This window comes from Typopeltis vanoorti, chromosome 14, assembly GCF_054136105.1.
Source record: "Typopeltis vanoorti isolate ZY-2024b chromosome 14, IOZ_Tvanoo_1.0, whole genome shotgun sequence".
Lineage (NCBI taxonomy): Eukaryota > Metazoa > Arthropoda > Arachnida > Uropygi > Thelyphonidae > Typopeltis > Typopeltis vanoorti.
This window is the reverse complement of record NC_143562.1, coordinates 118,163,246-118,181,104: the sequence shown is the minus strand read 5'-3', so window position 1 is coordinate 118,181,104 and position 17,859 is coordinate 118,163,246. Positions and strand designations below refer to the sequence as shown.

The following is a 17,859-nucleotide window of genomic DNA, read 5'->3' as shown; positions in this document are numbered from 1 at the left end:
AACAACTGCAAGACTTTGGTATCAATACCACGTTCTTACTATACGTAGGGAAATTAACATCAGAGATGAGACTAAATATGTTTTTTCAAGCCTCCAGAAAACTGAGTGATGGCCTTGAAGTGTGCTTTATTTCAGAACCAAATCATAATTATATGATTTGGTTCTGAAATCGTCAATTTAATGTGGCAAAACGTAAGGTTACATTTTGGGGTGAAAAGATTAGCAGCAGTATACCACATTAGTGGAACTGTACTCCAGGAAATTGATGAGGCCAGAAATTTGGGAGTGTTGGTGGATAAGGAGTTAAAGTTTAGGGGGGCACATTGCAAAAGTGGCCAAATCAGCTCATCAAATTACTTGGTTGCTGAAGAATACGTTGACAAGCAGAAACAAGCAGGTTATTGTTCCTCTGTATCGAGCCTTGATAAGACTCCATCTCGACTACTGTGCCCAGATTTGGCCTAGGTTTCTTCTTGATGGGGAGGAGGTTGAGAGGATCCAGAGGCGAGTGACCAATATGATAGCAGGTCTGTGGAATGAACCTTATGAGAGCAGGTTGAGGATTTGTGGGTTGCAAAAATTGGTTAATAGGCGGAGGAGGGGAAATATGATTGAGACATTCAAATTACTGAAGGGTTTCTTTAAAATTAATTCAGAAGATATTTTCGAGAACAGGGCTGGTTGTGGGAGGACTAGGGACATCCATGGAAGCTGGGAAAGAGTGTGGTTAGTAAGGGTGTTAGAGCTAGGTTCTTTACTTTTAGAGTGGTGAATGAGTGGAATGGGCTGCCAGAGTCTGTGGTGGATGCCGTGACAGTGAATGAGTTTAAGGCGAGGTATGATAAATACTGTATGAATGTCATATAGTTGCGATGAACATGATTTGGGGACTCTCTGGAGTTGCCCGTAATAATAATAATAATAATAATAATATCAGATGTTATAATGGCAAAAATAGTAAAAAAAAATAATTTGCACTTTCTTTTCAAAACACAAAGAAAGAACATTGTAAATTCACCCAATGAAAAAGAAAATACTGCATATTCTTAGAAAGAAAATACTGCATATGAATGTCATATAGTTGCGATGAACATGATTTGGGGACTCTCTGGAGTTGCCCGTAATAATAATAATAATAATAATAATATCAGATGTTATAATGGCAAAAATAGTAAAAAAAAATAATTTGCACTTTCTTTTCAAAACACAAAGAAAGAACATTGTAAATTCACCCAATGAAAAAGAAAATACTGCATATTCTTCTTCTGTTATCTGATTTTTTTTTTTCTTGTAGTACATACAAGAAATCACTGCATATAACATGGGAGAATGCAAGAGGGCAAAAATCTGTAAATTGTTTACATTATAACTAATAGAGAAATCATGTCAGAAAAAATTATTCATATAATTTGAGATGCCTGACTGTATACTGTTTCCAGTTCATCTTGAAGGCGAATTTTTAAGTTCTTTTTATAACACAGAAAGATATTTTCATATTTTCGAAGGAATAATATATAAGAGGAACTGGAGTACTCTTTCCAGTTCCTCTTGAAATGGAAAGAGTATTCCAGGTAAACTATTTCACCAAAAAAATAATAATAAAATAAAATAAAATTAATAAATAAAATATGAGTCTTTGACTCAATGGGGTCTTGGGTAATAATAATAAATATTAACCACCTTACCGGCCATTATGGATCAAATATGCATCTGCATACGCTTCGTATCCATCATATATTTCAATGTAATATCAATGGTATTACAATTTTAATATGCACTTCGCATCCATGATAACTTGAATGTCTATAGATGTCTTGGCCGGTAGCGTGGTTAATAATAATATATAAATAATAACGTGACATTTCACAAGGAGATGTGTTTTGCATTATGGGAAATACTGGGATAGGAGTGATGTTATCTTGGTCCACCTTTGCTACGAGTTGCCCGGTGTTGTACTACCTTACCTCAGTAAGGTAGTACAACACCATATTCATTCCTGAAGATATTTTCAGCGCAAACTTTGTTTGCTCACACTTGGATAAAGGATTAAACTAAATTTATTATAGTCTAACCAAGTGAAAAATAAACTTTCAAATTCCAGAGGTTAGAAACTACCTTAGCCAGTCTATAATAAATTTAGTTTAATCCTTTACCCAAGTCGTCCAGAGGCGACTGACTAAGGTATTGGATATTTTATTTTCCACTTGGTTAGACTATAATAAATTTAGTTTAATCATTTACACAAGTGTAGGCAAACAAAGTTTGCGCCTGAAGTATCTTCAGGACTGAGGCAACTCATAGTAAAGCTGGGGCAAGCTCTCATCACTCCTTATCTCAGTATCTCCCATAATGCAAAGCAGATCTCCTTGCAGACATGTATAATGCTATGCATTAAGGGAAGGGCCACTACCCAGACTGGTTTCGACTTTTATTGAGGTCTCATCAGTGGGAGCCAGACCCATAAAATAAAATATCCAACATCTTTCTCTAAATTGAGAATAAATTAACTCGTATAAGTAAATATGACCTCTCCATTGCTTCTGTCTTAGTATCACCACTTCTGGGTCTGGCTCCCACTTACGAGACCTCAAAAAAGGTCGAAACCGGTCTGGGTAGTGGCTCTTCCCTTAATGCATAACATTATACATGTCTGCAAGGAGATGTGCTTTGCATTATGGGAGTTACTGAGACAAGGAGTGATGAGAACTTGTCCAGCTTTACTACAAGTTACCTCAGTCCTGAAGATACTTCAGGTGCAAACTTTGTTTGCCTACACTTGGGTAAAGGATTAAACTAAATTTATTATAGTCTAACCAAGTGGAAAATAAAATATCCAATACCTTAGTCAGTCGCCTCCAAGATCTCTTCATCCTTTTGTAAACCAGGTGACCAAATCTGGGCACAATAGTCCGTGTGGCCTAATCAAAGCCTTATACAATGGAACAAGAATGTCCCTACTTCTACAAGTCTGTGTCCTCCACATCATTCCCAGAAGCCTTTGTGTTGTCTTCACAATTTTGGCTATGTGTCCCCTAAATTTCAGATCCTTATCCACTATCACCCCAGATCTCTTATTTCCTCCAGCTCTGACAATATATCCTCACCAAGCATAAATTATGCATCCCATTTCTGATTTCCAAATTTTAAAACTTTACATTTTGTAACATTGAACTCAATTCCCATTCCTGTGCCTATCACTCAATTTATTCAAGTCTTCTTTTAAGGCCACAACATCTTCACTACTCTTTATGGTTCGTCCCAACTTTGCATCATCTGCAAACAACTGAATATCTCCATCCAAATCTTCACCAATATCATTAATATACAAGTTAAACAGCAACGGCCCTAAAACAGACCCCTAAGGCACACCACTAGTAATTTTCCTTTTCCTGGATATCGCTCTTCCATACACAACTTGTTGATACCTATCAGATAGCCAGTCTCCAATCCAATGCACCAATCTAATATCCAACCCCATCCACTCCAGTTTGACTATCAACTTATCATGTGGTAAACTATCAAAAGCTTTTGCAAAATCTAAGTATATTACTGTGTATCCTTCTCCTCTGTCCATGGAAGTAGTCATCTTATTGTAATAAGTAAGTAGATAACTAAAACATGACCTCCCTTTAGCAAATCCATGCAGTCCATCAAAGATAATACCATAGTTGTCAACCCAGTTCTGGATCCTCGTGCTCCCAAGCTTCTCCAACAACTTAACTACAACATCTGACACACAGATAGGCCTATAGTTTGATGCTCGAGTTCTATCACCTCCTTTATGGAGTGGCACAATCTTTCCCTTCTTCCATCAAAGATAATACCATTGTTGTCAACCCAGTTCTGGATCCTCGTGCTTACAAGCTTCTCCAACAACTTAACCATAACATCTGACACACAGATAGGCCTATAGTTTGATGCTTGAGTTCTGTCACCTCCTTTATGGAGTGGCACAATCTTGCCACTCCTGAGGAACTTGACCGACTGCAAGACTCATATTAAAAAAATATGTCAAGGTAGATGTCAACTTCCTGGCACATTCCTTCAAAATACGTGGTGATATATTATCAAGTCCCACAGCCTTATTTACATCTGGTTTGCTCAACTCCCCATACACCATTTTGCTCACTTACACTCAGTCTCTCTTCCCCATCATCAACTGCTCTCAATCTCTCCATGAAGTCACATTCACAAGATTGAACATGGGATATGCAAGAGGTCAAAAATCTGGAAATTGATTACATTATAATGAATAGAGAAATCATGTCTGAAAAAATTATTCACATAAGAGTTCCAATATCAGCAGACATAGCATTTTCTTCTAGGTTAGATACGTGGCATTGTTGAAGTAGCTAAACCTTTGCTGCTATTTTACACTAAATTGAATGGACATGTTCCTCAAGTGATTTATGTTTGTAGCAGTTGTCTTGCGAATGATTTACAAATTAAATTCTCTGAAATATCTGCAAATTGAATAGGTTTATAACCCCCCCCCAAAAAAAAAAAAAGATTATGTATAATAAAAGTGAAACTGATCATTATAAATTCAGAAATTATTTTGGCTTAAATAATGTATCAGCATATAAAAAAAAAATTTCAGTATTTCTGTTAGGATATCTGCTAATCAACAATTGAAAAGGAAACAAGACATTCTTTATGTATTCTGCACTACAGCTTAAAGCACGTTAGTGTAACTGACTGTTCTCTCTTTTCTTTCTCAATAGCAGTGAAAGGAATCTCAGCCTTTAGCTTTTCCTCCAGCTAAGAGGATGTTATAAAGCATTTCTAAGACATAGATTATTTCAGAAATAGCAACTAGCAGCTGCAGCAGTAATATTTAGATTTTTTTAAGAAAAACAAACTAAAATAATAATACTGAACTTTCTTTTGTGTGGTATGCATATAAACAATTTCGCATAGTGAAAATATAGCATAGTATTTCTAAAATTTCAAATAATTTCAGCAGACAGTAGAACAGCTGATTTTAGATTGCAGAGAAATAGTACAGAATTAGAAGCTTCAAGGTACAAGAAACTTATTGCTGTTGTTCTTTTGTCAAAATGGTAAAATAAAATAATAGATTTTGAATACTGTCTAGAAAAGCTTTCAAACCTGGAGAAATTTAGAGTAGTTATTCAATTGAGTCCAGGAGAGGATAAGGGGGGTAAGCATTAGAAAATCTTCAAAATTAGCAAAAATTTTGAATCATTCCATATATGATATCTTTCATATTATAATTTCAACATATCTACAAGGATATGAACTGGATATTATCGTAATGTGCATATACAAAAAAAAAAAAAAAAGAAAAAAAAAAAAAAGACAAAGGCGAAGAATCACTGCTAAAATATCATTTTATATAAATTTTTGATACCAAAAAGACTCGCAATCGGAAAAACTGAATAATTCAATTTAACATTTGTTGTTCATAAAGACAAAACAAAACAAAAAAAAATCATTTCTAAAACTGAAATGCGATGATCCATATAATGATATTTTGCTAAGAAAGAAAGCAAAAGGTCATATTTATTTCAATAAATATTATTTAAAAATATAAATATTTGACATAATATTTTCAAAGCAAACATTTGAAAATTTGCAAAAAAAATGGTTTCTATATTATAAATAAAGCGAAATAACAATCAGTGAAACTCTTTCGGTGCACTGATTTGAAGAATAAAATACACAAAATTTACAATCACTAAATATATTCATTGCAAAGACTGATCGGTGGTCATTTCATGATTGATTATTTTCGCACATGTGAAATTCATTTCAATTTTTGGGAAAAGACGCAATAAATTATTATAGAGGTAAAAAGGTCAAATATCTTAGGACAGTAATGGAAATTCCAAATAACACTAGACGTAAAGACAGGTGATACAAAGGTCACTCACCAACAGTTAATCCACTAATGGCTCTAGAATAGCCGTAATGGGATTAACTGAGGAAGGTAATGGCGTGATAAAAGGTAGAATGCCGATGAAGTTTTGCTCCATGAAAAAAGCTAGGGAGGTCTGGCTATTTCATCCACCTCAGCTGGTTAGGGGGTTATATCGATTTTTTAGGAGTGAATCTTTAAGTTATGCTATTTTTTTTGCCTTTTGTTGTCATTAGTAGATATTGTGAAGATATTGTCATTGAGTGTTTGGATGATGCCTCATTTTTGAGAAGGATGACAATGTAACATAGCATGCAGATATCATACAGTGTTAAATTTTTTTTCTATAGATTTGAAATGAAAGATTGTCTTGATTTCTACTATGAGAACATTTAGGAGAGGAAGTGATATCAGTCTTATTTAACTTCCAATGCGAACTCGATTTTGTGGTTTAAATTGAGGAATACTGTAAAATTGTGCTTTGGTCAGCACACATCAAAGATCTGATGAGCTGAATTAATGAGCATTAATGAGCTGAATCTGATATCTTGATGCTATATTCAAAATCCAGCTTATTATTATTATTATTCGCTACACCACTTCCAGGGAGCCCAAAGACTCATCGAGTGAGGACACCTACTCTGCAACTCTCTGTCTCCACTACTCAATCTGCCAACTACAATGAACCATAACTATCATCATCGTCATCTATACCAGCACCATCTACCACCCACCACCACCACCACCACTATTATTTTCACAGACAATCATAAACATCCCTGCCCATTGCAGGAATTGAACCCACAGCCTTTTGGCTGGGGAGTGAATACGCTAACCACTTGGCCAACCAGTATAACAGATGCTAATTTATAAACCTTTTGCACATACACTGGTGTCCAAAAGCTAAGGATGACTACATGTTTACCTGTATATGAAAAAATTTTCATGACTACAGCCAAAGGTGAACATAAATTTACTGCCAGCACATTAATAAATTATACTACACAAAAAATGCATTATACATTTTCTACAAATTAAATTGCAATACATTTTTGGGAAAAGATACAAATTTCCTAAGGACACAGTTAAGGAATTAATGTACAGTGTTTACAGAAAACTATGTAGAGAGCCATTTCAGTTTGGAATATATCCACGCTGAACTGCGATGCAAATTTCACAATGTCGTACCAGGCCTACCACCAAGCGATTCAAAAGTTCTTGAAGCAAATTAGCCCACTACTCCTTCAGAGCTAGGATAAGATCTTGTTTGTTTTCTGGAGGGGAATTTTGAGCAGCAATGTATCTCCCTATTGTATCCTAAATGTGTTCTATGTTGAAATCTGGAGAGCGAGCTGGCTACTCGATTTGATTAATATTCTCAGTTCCAGAAGTATCTCCAATGCTCATGCACGATGTTGTTGGATTCTGATTATGTAGAGATTTAAGTAATTATTATTTGCTTCAGAATCCAACATGATCTTCCATCACAAAGGCTAGACTTGTAAATATTATTTAATGTAAACAACTCATTTTACATTTTAATATTCATATAACTACTTTAATTTTGTCTAATATCTAATTATTTAATCAAAGATATATGTACTAATAGTGATAAGACTGTATTAAATATTATTAAGCTATTTTAATCATTACTATGTTAATATTATAAGAACTTGTATTTGATAATTTAACTGCGCATTAATTGAAATCTAAATATTCTTATTTTGTTCCTGGTTGTAGAAGTTTAGCGTTATGCAATACCTCGATTTTATTATATTTTGTTTGGTTGTCATGGAAACGTATGTAAGTGAACGAGCATGTTTTTGGAACAGAACGTGGGGAGAAAGTTGAAAGCTTACTAAAAAGGAATTAGTTAAAGAGATCACGAGAAGAATTTAGGCGGGAAAAACGGATATAAAAGCGAGGAACACTGGAAAAAAGGAGAGATAGATTAGAGATTTATTAGAGAGAGATTGGCATTAGGTTGGAATCGGAGCATTCGGCATTCGGAAATCACAGTGCGATAATAGCGAGTCGGCAAGTCACTCAAGCAGCTAATAAAGTCTACTAGTCGAGAGGCGGTTAGCTGATAAGTTGTAGAATAACAATTATAGCTACGGAAGACAGCTGAGAGTGACTACTAAATAGACTAGCAATACTAATTGAGATTTAATTTCAGGGCCGACCTTTCAAGGACACACAGAACCTTGAAGCAAAGCACGAAGTTACTAAGAATAGTAGAGCTGTAAAGTTGAAGTATACCGATAGCTGTGTTTAGAATTGTAGTGTCTAAGAATTAATTGAATGCCGGAAGAGTGAACAATTGTGCATATAAAACCTAAAGTTAAGGAATTATTGTGTTGCCCTGTTTCATGAGTGATCAGTAGTACTTTATGTAACAATGTTTGTTTATGTGTATTGTGACCGATGATTAATTCAGTTATTGCTTAGAAGAATTATTTTAATGAGTGCCATTTACTGTTTAAAGTGTTTACAGTTATAAAAAGTGTATATGTATTAGTAGATGAAGATAGAAGATTATCGGTAAGATTATTCCAACCATTAATATTTCTATACAGAGAAGTGTGTGAGTTTCATCCTAGAATTTCCTTATATTAACAATAACTATTGCGGAGAATTAGCTAAAGTGTATATTTAAAAGTGTTTGTTTGTGATGAGGTGTTACTGCAAATTTTATTGTATTAAGGAACTTTATTAAATAGCTAAAAGGAACTGTGAGAAGACTGTATTACAGATAACAGAATTACCATTGTCTGAGTTTGCATGACTTTATTATCAGAAAGGCTGAAGTGTTTATAATAACTTGCTTAGTGTTTGGATCTTAAGTGTATAATTTGTGATTTTAAAATTAAATGTTTGTTTTTGTTAATCAATAGTTGTATTTTGCCTGAATCTATTTTACTGCACCATTCATAAAATATTCGAACCAAAGCGGGAAAGTTAAGTAAGTTAAATATACTCGGCCAGTATATAAAATAACAACATATAAGGGAAAGGTTGTTAAGAGTTGGTTTATCTTCAATTCTTGAACTAATTCACACATAAAGTGGCGCAGTCTTTAAATATAAATTTTCTTTATGTTTGAATTAGAAATCAACTTACAACTTATCAATTAGTTAAGAACATCGTAGTAGTAATCATGTCGGATCCAAAGTAGAGATTAAGAACAAGTAGGATCCAACAATGTGGTGTGCATAGTCATTCATAAAAATGAATGTTTCGCCTACAGCACCACAGAACAATTGAACACGACACTGAAGAACTTCATTGCAATATCGTTCACCAGTCATAGTCCCTTTCTCCAACACCTGTAGATCGGTGTGTCCATTACATCACGACCCCAGCACCACCATATCTATCCCTTTCAAGAACATTCTTGCAATGGTAAGCAGTACCACTTTAATGCCAGATCAAGTGTTGTCTAGAATCAGAGGAAAGACTAAAATGACTCTCATCTGTAAAGAGAGTCATTTTAGTTGTTGTGTGTCTTTTAGTTTAGTGTGTCATTTTAGAGTCATTTTAGTTTAGTGTGTCTTGTCCAATTTTTATAGATCAATGAAAATGTGGTATATGATGAGCTAGGGTGGGGAGGCATTATGCTTAAAGGATACACTGACCTACAAGTACTGGAAAAAGGGACTATGACTGGTGAACAATATTGCAAGTTAATTAGGTAAAGTTAAATTAGAGTTAATTAGTTTAATTAGAGAGGATCTCTAATCCAGAGAGAGATCTAATTAGAGAGGATCTCTAATCCAGAGGATTTTAGTAATAAGGTGTGACACCTTTTGGCTACTGGTATATGGAAATATGACTTCTGCATCACTTTAACCTTGGTATCACTTCTGGGTGTCCTCCACTGATGAGACCTCAATAAAGGTTGAAACCGGTCTGGCTAATGGCCCTTCCTATAATACATAGCATTATACATATCTGTAAGGATATGTATAATGTGGAGATACCAAGGCAGAAGCATCAGCAATAAACTTTCAACATTCTTCTCTAAATCCAGAGTAATTTAATAAAAAGGTGGCACACCGTTTGGAAGCTCCTATAGGAAGAGATGACCTTGCTAATGCTTCTGCCTTGGTATCTCCACTTGGGCCTGCTCCCACTGAAGAAACCCCAATAAAGGTCGAAACTAGTCTGGGTAATGGTCCTTCCCTTAATGCATAACATTATACATATCCGCAAGGAGATGTGTTTTCCATTATGGGAGATACTGAGATAGGAGTGTTGGTAGCTTGCTCCAACTTTGCAAGGAGTCGCCTGGTGCTGTACCACTTTACCCCAGTCCTGAAGATATTTTCAGGCGCAAACTCCGTTTGCACACACTTGGATAAAGCATTAAACTAAATTTATTACTAAATTTATTATAATGAATGAGAGTGAAAGTGAGAAGAGGGAGTCGAGAGTTAGAAAGTTAAAAAGATTAAATGATAGAGAGAATGTGTCGCGAGATTTGGAAGTTGAATTGGATTGGATGAGGCAAGAAATGAAATGGATGCGGAATGAAATTAAGAAAATTCGGATAAAAACTATTAAAATAAATAATGATGGCATGAAAGAGTTAACAAAAGATGAGTGAGTGGCGTTGTATGGTGATTCCATTATTAAAGGTGTGCTGGATGATAAGATGCATAAGGTATGTTTTCCAGGTAGTATTAATAGGTACGAATGATTTGAGAGAGGACAAAGAGTAGGTCAGAATGGATATCAGGAGGTTGCTTAGAAGGATAAAAGAGAATAGTGTGACAGGAAGGGTAGTTAGCATGTTGCCAAGGTATCACTGTGGTGAAATGAGGCAGAGAGCAAGGATTATGAGTGATATGCTGGCTGAAATGTGTGAGGAGACGGGAGTACAGTTTTTTAATGTGTGGAATGAGTTTGAGGGACGAAGTGAGCTGCATGGGAGCGATGGACTGCAGAAAGAGTTACGTCCATATAAAGTAGAAATGCAAGAGGGAAATAGTGCCAGTGGTTTTCAGGCAGTATGGTGTGAGATAGAGGTGAGTAGAATCAAATACTTGGTGGGATGTTGTTATAGACCAGATAATGTGGATGGTGGTGATAGTGAAATGTATAGTCAAATTAGTCAAGCAAATAAGAAAAGGGTGATCATTATGGGTGATTTTAATTATGGCAATATAGACTGGAATGATGAGATAGCAACTGGAAGTAAAGAAAATGAGTTTCTTGAGATTTTGAGGGAAACTACCTCAGGCAGTATGTAACATAGGGCACACGAGGATTGAGAGTCTTGGATTTGGTCATCTCATCAAAGGATGTAATTATAAATGAGGTGTCAAATCATCCACCAATTGGTGAGAGTGACCATGAGGTGATTACCTGGGTGGTTGCCAGCAGTGCGAGGACCTCTGTGAGAAAAGGGTATATGTGGAACTACAAGTGGGGGGGGGGGGGATGAGCACGAAGAGCTCAGGAGACAGCTTGCGGTGTAGTGCGGAATGAGGAGTTAGCTGGAAAAGATATCAATGCAGCTTGGGGGATTTTCAAAAACTGTTTAGTAGATGCAATGTCTAAATGTATTCCAAGGGTAAGGAGGTTAAATAAGGTAGTTGCAAGATGGATGAATAAAGAGATTAAGCATGCGATACGGAGAAAAAGGGCATTGTGGAGGCAGCACATAAGAGAAGTAGAATAACCAATTCCATGAGGTCTACAAAGACCAAGCAAGGAGGGTGACTTGGTTAGTGAGAGTAGATAAAGAGAGATATGAACAGCAGTTGGCTAATGAAGCCAAAAAGAATCCTAAGGAGTTCTTTCGATATTATTATTATTATTATTATTCCTGATACCTCCAAGGAGTCCGAAGACTCATCGCGGGAGGACATCTTCAACTGTCTCTACACCTTATCTCTACTACGAATCAACGCCATCTACCGCCCACCTCCAACACCACCACAACTAGTAATTTTTGTCTGTAAATTGTGTGTGTTCTGAAGGGCCAATTTGTATGTATGCGGGATGAAAAACCCGAGTTTCCGGGAGAAAAAACTCTGCTACCGCCGTATGAGATCGGCTAACTCACCATCGATTGAAATCGACCAGATAAAGATTCCTCTCGTCGCGACGAGAATCGAACTTAGGCCTATTCCAATCGAAGGGCGCAATGTACCGTCGTTCTTCCAATTGCGCTACGGAGGCATAGCCAGCAAAAGAAAGAATAATTATGGAAGGATGACATTGATTGGAGAAAATGGTATACAGACGGCTGATGCATAATGTGTGGTGGAGATATTTAATGAGCAGTTCATAAAGATCTTTCAATCTTGTGAATGTGACTTCATGGAGGGATTGAGAGCAGTTGATGATGAGGAAGAGTGACTGAGTGTAAGTGAGCAAGAGGTGCATGGGGAGTTGAGTAAACAAGATGTTAATAAGGCTGTGGGACTTGATAATATATCACCACATATTCTGAAAGAATGTGCCAGGGAGTTGACATCTACCTTGACATATTTTTTTAATATGAGTCTTGCACTCGGTCAAGTTCCTAAGGAGTGGATGGAGGGCATGATTGTGCCACTTCATAAAGGAGGTGATCGAACTCAAGGATCAAACTATAGGCCTATCTGTGTGTCAGGTGTTGTGGTTAAGTTGTTGGAGAAGCTTGTGAGAACTAGGATCCAGAGTTGGGTTGACAACAATGGTATTATCTCTGATGGACAGCATGGATTTGCTAAAGGTAGGTCATGTTTTAGTAACCTACTTACTTATTACAATAAAGTGACTGCTTCCTTGGACAGAGGAAAAGGATACACAGTAATATACTTGGATTTCGCAAAGGCCTTTGATAGAGTACCTCATGATAAGTTGACAGTCAAACTAGAGCAGATGGAGTTGGATATTAGATTGGTGCATTGGACTGGAGACTGGCTATCTGATAGGTATCAGCAAGTTGTGTATGGGGGAGCGATATCTAGGAAAAGGAAAGTCACTAGTGGAGTGCCTCAGGGGTCAGTTTTAGGTCCATTACTGTTTAACTTGTGTATTAATGATATAGGTGAAGATTTGGATGGAGATATTCAGTTGTTTGCAGATGATGCAAAGTTGAGATGAACCATGAAGTGTAGTGAAGATGTTGTGGCCTTACAGGAAGACTTGAATAGATTGAGTGATTGGGCATGGAAATGGGGATGTGAGTTCAATGTTGCAAAATGTAAGGTTTTAAAATTTGGAAAACAAAGATGGGATTTGTGAAGACAACACAAAGGCTTCTGGGAATGATGCGGAGGACACTGACGTGTAGAAGTAGGGAGAATCTTGTTCTGTTGTATAAGGCTTTGATTAGGCTACACATGGACTATTGTGCTCAGATTTGGTCACCGGGTTTTCAGAAGGATGAAGAGATGTCGGAACGGGCCCAAAGGAGACTGACTAAGGAAAGACTGACTTACCTCTGGAATGTTGAGTATGAGGAAAGATTGAGAAGATGTAATTTGCAGAGTCTGGTGGACAGGAGGAAGAGGGGAGATATGATAGAAACCTACAAGTTGGTAAGGGGTTGTTATAGGATCAATGCCAGAGACGTTTTACAGAGAATAGTGGGAGATCAGGGGAGAACCAGAGATCATCCCTGGAAACTGTATAAAGAGGGTGTGAGTAGGGGAGTGAGAGGCAGGTTTTTTTCGTGCAGAGTTGTGAATGATTGGAATGCCTTGCCTGAGAATGCGGTGTCCGCAAAGAATTTGAATGTGTTTAAAACACGGCATGATGAGCTGTGTGTATGATAAAAGGACCTCCCAGATGAGTCTTTGACTCTATGAGGTCTTGGGGTTGTAATAATAATAATAATAATAATAATTTATCTCCATTTTCAATCCCTCAACTTTTTCTGCATTCTTAGGAATAAACTTGTTTCTGCCAAATTAATTATTATTATTCAGGATCCTCCCTAGTGGTGGTGGACAGTAGATGGCGTTGGTGTAGATGATGCAGTTGGTGGATGACAGGCGGATGAGGTTGAGTAAGTGCTCTCCCTCAATGAGTTGTCTTTGACTCCCTGGAGGTGTCAAATAATAATAATAATAATTGGGGGGGGGGGAGGAAGGAAAGCAGCAAGTTGGAATGCTTTGTAAACAGAAGGCGGAATGACCTGATTGAGATAAGCATATAGATGTCAGAGGAAATCTAAGGACTCATCAAAGAAAAGCTCTGCGTTGTCACTCAATGACTCTTCAGAGTATACCTGGAGAAATGCACACATATTTGATTTTCTAAATTTCATCATGATATAGAAAACTTAGAAATGGTACAGAGATAGGTAGCAGATAGCTATGGTAATTTCAGTGACATACAATTCACGGCCTGGTTGGCTGAGTAGTTAACGTATCCGCTCTCCAGCGAAAAGGCTGCAGGTTTGAATACCGCCATGGGCATGGATGTTTGTGATTGTCTGTGAAAAATACTAGTGATGGTGGACAGTAGATGGCATTGGTGTAGATGATGCAGTTGGTGGATGAGGTTGAGTAGTGGAGACAGAGAGCTGTAGAGTAGGTGCTCTCCCTCGATGAGTCTTGGACTCCCTGGAGGTGTCAAATAATAATGATAATAATAATTGGGGAGGGGAAGCAGTAAGTTGCAATGCTTTGTAAACAGAAGAAGGAATGACCTGATTGAGATAAGCATATAGATGTCAGAGGAGTTTTTTCAAAGCATGAATGAAATAAGAATGAAAACCATTACTGAAAATTGTATAAAGGTGTTGTAAATAAGGGTGTGATTGATAGGTTTTTCACATGAAGAGTGGCAGATGATTATAGAGTGTCATAAGCGTGAAAATGAAGAATAAATTTCAGATGTGATAAGTATTGTGGAATTTTAGTAGTGTGGCAGCCCACAGTAAGTCCTTGGAGGTATCATGCAATAATAATAATTTTGGATGAACCTCCCATGATTAAAAATTTGACCCTATGGAGGATGCTATAATTATAATATTATATCAGGAAGTCTAATAAATTCCAGTTTCTTTTTTTTCCCTACTTAGTGTTATTTATACTACTATGAAACCAAAATAAAGAAATATATGATACTATAGAAGATTCCTAGAAACGCTTTGTAGATATGGATAATATGGCTGAGTTGCATTCTGTTGGAGGATAATGCAATTTCAAATCTGTAAGTTTACTTATTTATTATTATTTTTCTCTCATTTTTAGATATAAAATTAAAAATGCTGAACTTATTAATGGTCATACTAACAGTCATATTAATCTTGATTTGATATTAATATATTTTCATAAAAAAACTTTACATTTTCTTAAACAGAAATATAAACAAACCTTGCAGTTTATTTCCCAGTTCACGTATGCAGCATGCTATGCGATGCCAGTCTCCAGCAAGCTGTCTCTCAAAACATGCTATTAGAATTTTTAATCCTACAGAAGTTAAGGAAAAAAAAAAAAAAAAAAAAGATAGTTCAAATCACAGATAGAGAAGTGGATAATGAGATCAACATCAAAAATTAATAATCTATTTTAGATTACATACAATCAACATGTATAAAACTATAATCTGTATTGAAGATGATGATACTTAATTAAGAAATTATATTCTCATTTTTATCACTTAACCAAGAGTGAATATGTGAAGTAATTCAGATCTGCTATGTCAATATGTAGGTAGATCATTTTACATGATATATTCCATAATACACAATAACTTTCCATTTGAATGTATATATTGCTATGAATTATGACAAAGGTCACTATATTTTTCCACTTACTTCAATGATTAGAAAAAGTGAAGGGGAAAAAAAATTAAGAGTATCAATAGGATTCATTCAAAATATAAAGGCTTATAATTATTTAGGAGTAACGATTACTGAAGATGGAACAAGTTATGAAAATATAATCAAGAATAGCTAAGGCAAAAGAAGCATTTTGGAATAATAAATTACTAATGACTGCTGGAATAAATAAACAGACTAAAATAAGAAAAATAAAACCTATGTATGGTCTACACTGAATTATGGATGTGAGATGTGGATATATACAATATCCATAATCAGGAAATTGCATGCCTTTGAAATGTGGTGCTATAGGAGAGCATTGAAGATTTCTTGGATTGAGGAAAAAAAATAATGAAGAGGTATTGAAGTTAATGGGAATCAAAAAAAGCACTCATGGAAGACCTTATAAAGAGAAAGTGCAAGATGCAGGACACATATTAAGAGGATCAGCAGGGAAAATGTCTCTGGAAATACTGGAGGGAAAATCAGAGGAAAGAAGATCTCCTGGTAGACCTTCTTGGGTTGATGGAGTAAAGAAATGTATGGGTAACAAGAGCTATTATGAGATCAAAAGAATGGCAGAGGAACAGGCACGCTGGCATACCATGATTGCTAACCTCCAAACTGAAGAAGCTACTTAAGAAGAAAAAGGAATGTTCATCATAGGCCTAGAGTAATATAGGCAGGAAAGACATCCTGATAACATTAGGGGAAAGAATAGACACGACAGAAGTGAAAATGGTCTAAGTTCTTCTATTGTAATTATTACAATAACCAACATGCATCAAAGGCTCATCATGGGGGGGGGGAACCTCTCCTAGTAACATTCATCATATTGAACATTGAAATCATTTACACTCTCCACATTTACAACACATTTTGGCAATGAGTTCCACTCACCCACTACCTTCCATATGTAAAAAATCTACACCTCACACCTTCACCACATCATTATTCAATTTTCAGGGTTAGCCTCTCAACCTTTCTTATGTTCCATTCTTGTTATAAACCTTTCTCTATTATTCTGGGAAAACTGCTTCATTAACCTGATTGCCTATTATATCACCTCTTTTCCTTCTCTCCACCAAGCACCAATTTTTGCTATCCACATTTCCTCAACCTGTCTGCATAACAAACATTCAGCATCATGATATTCTAGATAATATAAAAAAATAAATAAATAAATAAATATTTAACATATTGTTTTAAAATTATTAGTATTAACAATATTAATAATCACGAATACTTAATTTTTATTATTTTTTAATTAAAAAAAATAAAATTGCTTCACCCAAACCAGATATGGAGAATGTCAGAATGGATATCAGGAGGTTGATGAGAAGAACAAGAGATAATAGTGTGGTAGAAAAGGTGGTGAGCATGTTGCACAAGAATGACAGTGATGAATTGAGTTGGTGAGCAAATATCATGAATAGTATGTCATTGGTTGTGTGGGATAAGTGGAACTGTATCAGACTGATGGACTGATTTAAATAGAGTTGATGTGAGTCATCAGAGAGGATGCTGCTGAAATGGAGAGTAATAATTGCAGAGAATAGATATAAGGAAGTAAGAAGTGATGTGGAAGAGTAATGCAGGAGGAATTAAAGGTGCGCTTATGAATGTGAAGAGAATGAGATTAGTGAAAGGGTAATGGAGGAGTCAGGGTGGACAGACAGAACCAGCATAAGAAGGGTGGATGATGGAAGCAGAAATGAATGTGTGAGTAGACAAGGAATATGATAGCTTGAGATGAGTGTGTAGGGATGGGGGAGGGGGATTTGGATCTGGAGACAGTTGCGGGATTGGTAATGAGAGAGAGAAAGGGATGGGAGAAGTGTGTAGGAGGCATTTCTGAGAAGTGGTATTGGTGAAATTTGTTACAGACTCAGAAATGAACTACACTATTTGTTTGTATACAAGTGCAAAAGTATTATTATTATTCAACAGGCACCTCCATGGAGTCCGAAGACTCATCATGTTAGACCCAATCTATCCATTCAATCTATCATACCTCTCCTTGAACCCATTAACAGACAAAGCACTTCCCCTGCATCAATCCTATAAAACCCTTTAAGCAACTTAAATGTTTCTATCATATCCACTAACCTTTATAGATCAATATCGACCAACCTTTGCCAGCAAAGGTTGGTCGATGTTTTGCCCATACTGACAGCCTATTTAAATCATCGCAAGCTCTCCACAT

General features: G+C 36.2%; 1 protein-coding gene across 4 annotated transcripts in view; it reads right to left on the bottom strand.

Moving 5' to 3' along the window:
* unc80 (unc80, NALCN channel complex subunit) overlaps positions 1-17,859 on the bottom strand; it is a 1,852,146-nt gene that overhangs the window by 161,475 nt on the left and 1,672,812 nt on the right. For all 4 annotated transcript variants that reach the window (XM_090404461.1, XM_090404464.1, XM_090404465.1 and 1 more), the window contains one exon: positions 15,205-15,300. In XM_090404461.1, coding sequence (XP_090260587.1) covers positions 15,205-15,300 — 96 coding nt within the window. The remainder of the gene's footprint in view (positions 1-15,204; positions 15,301-17,859) is intronic.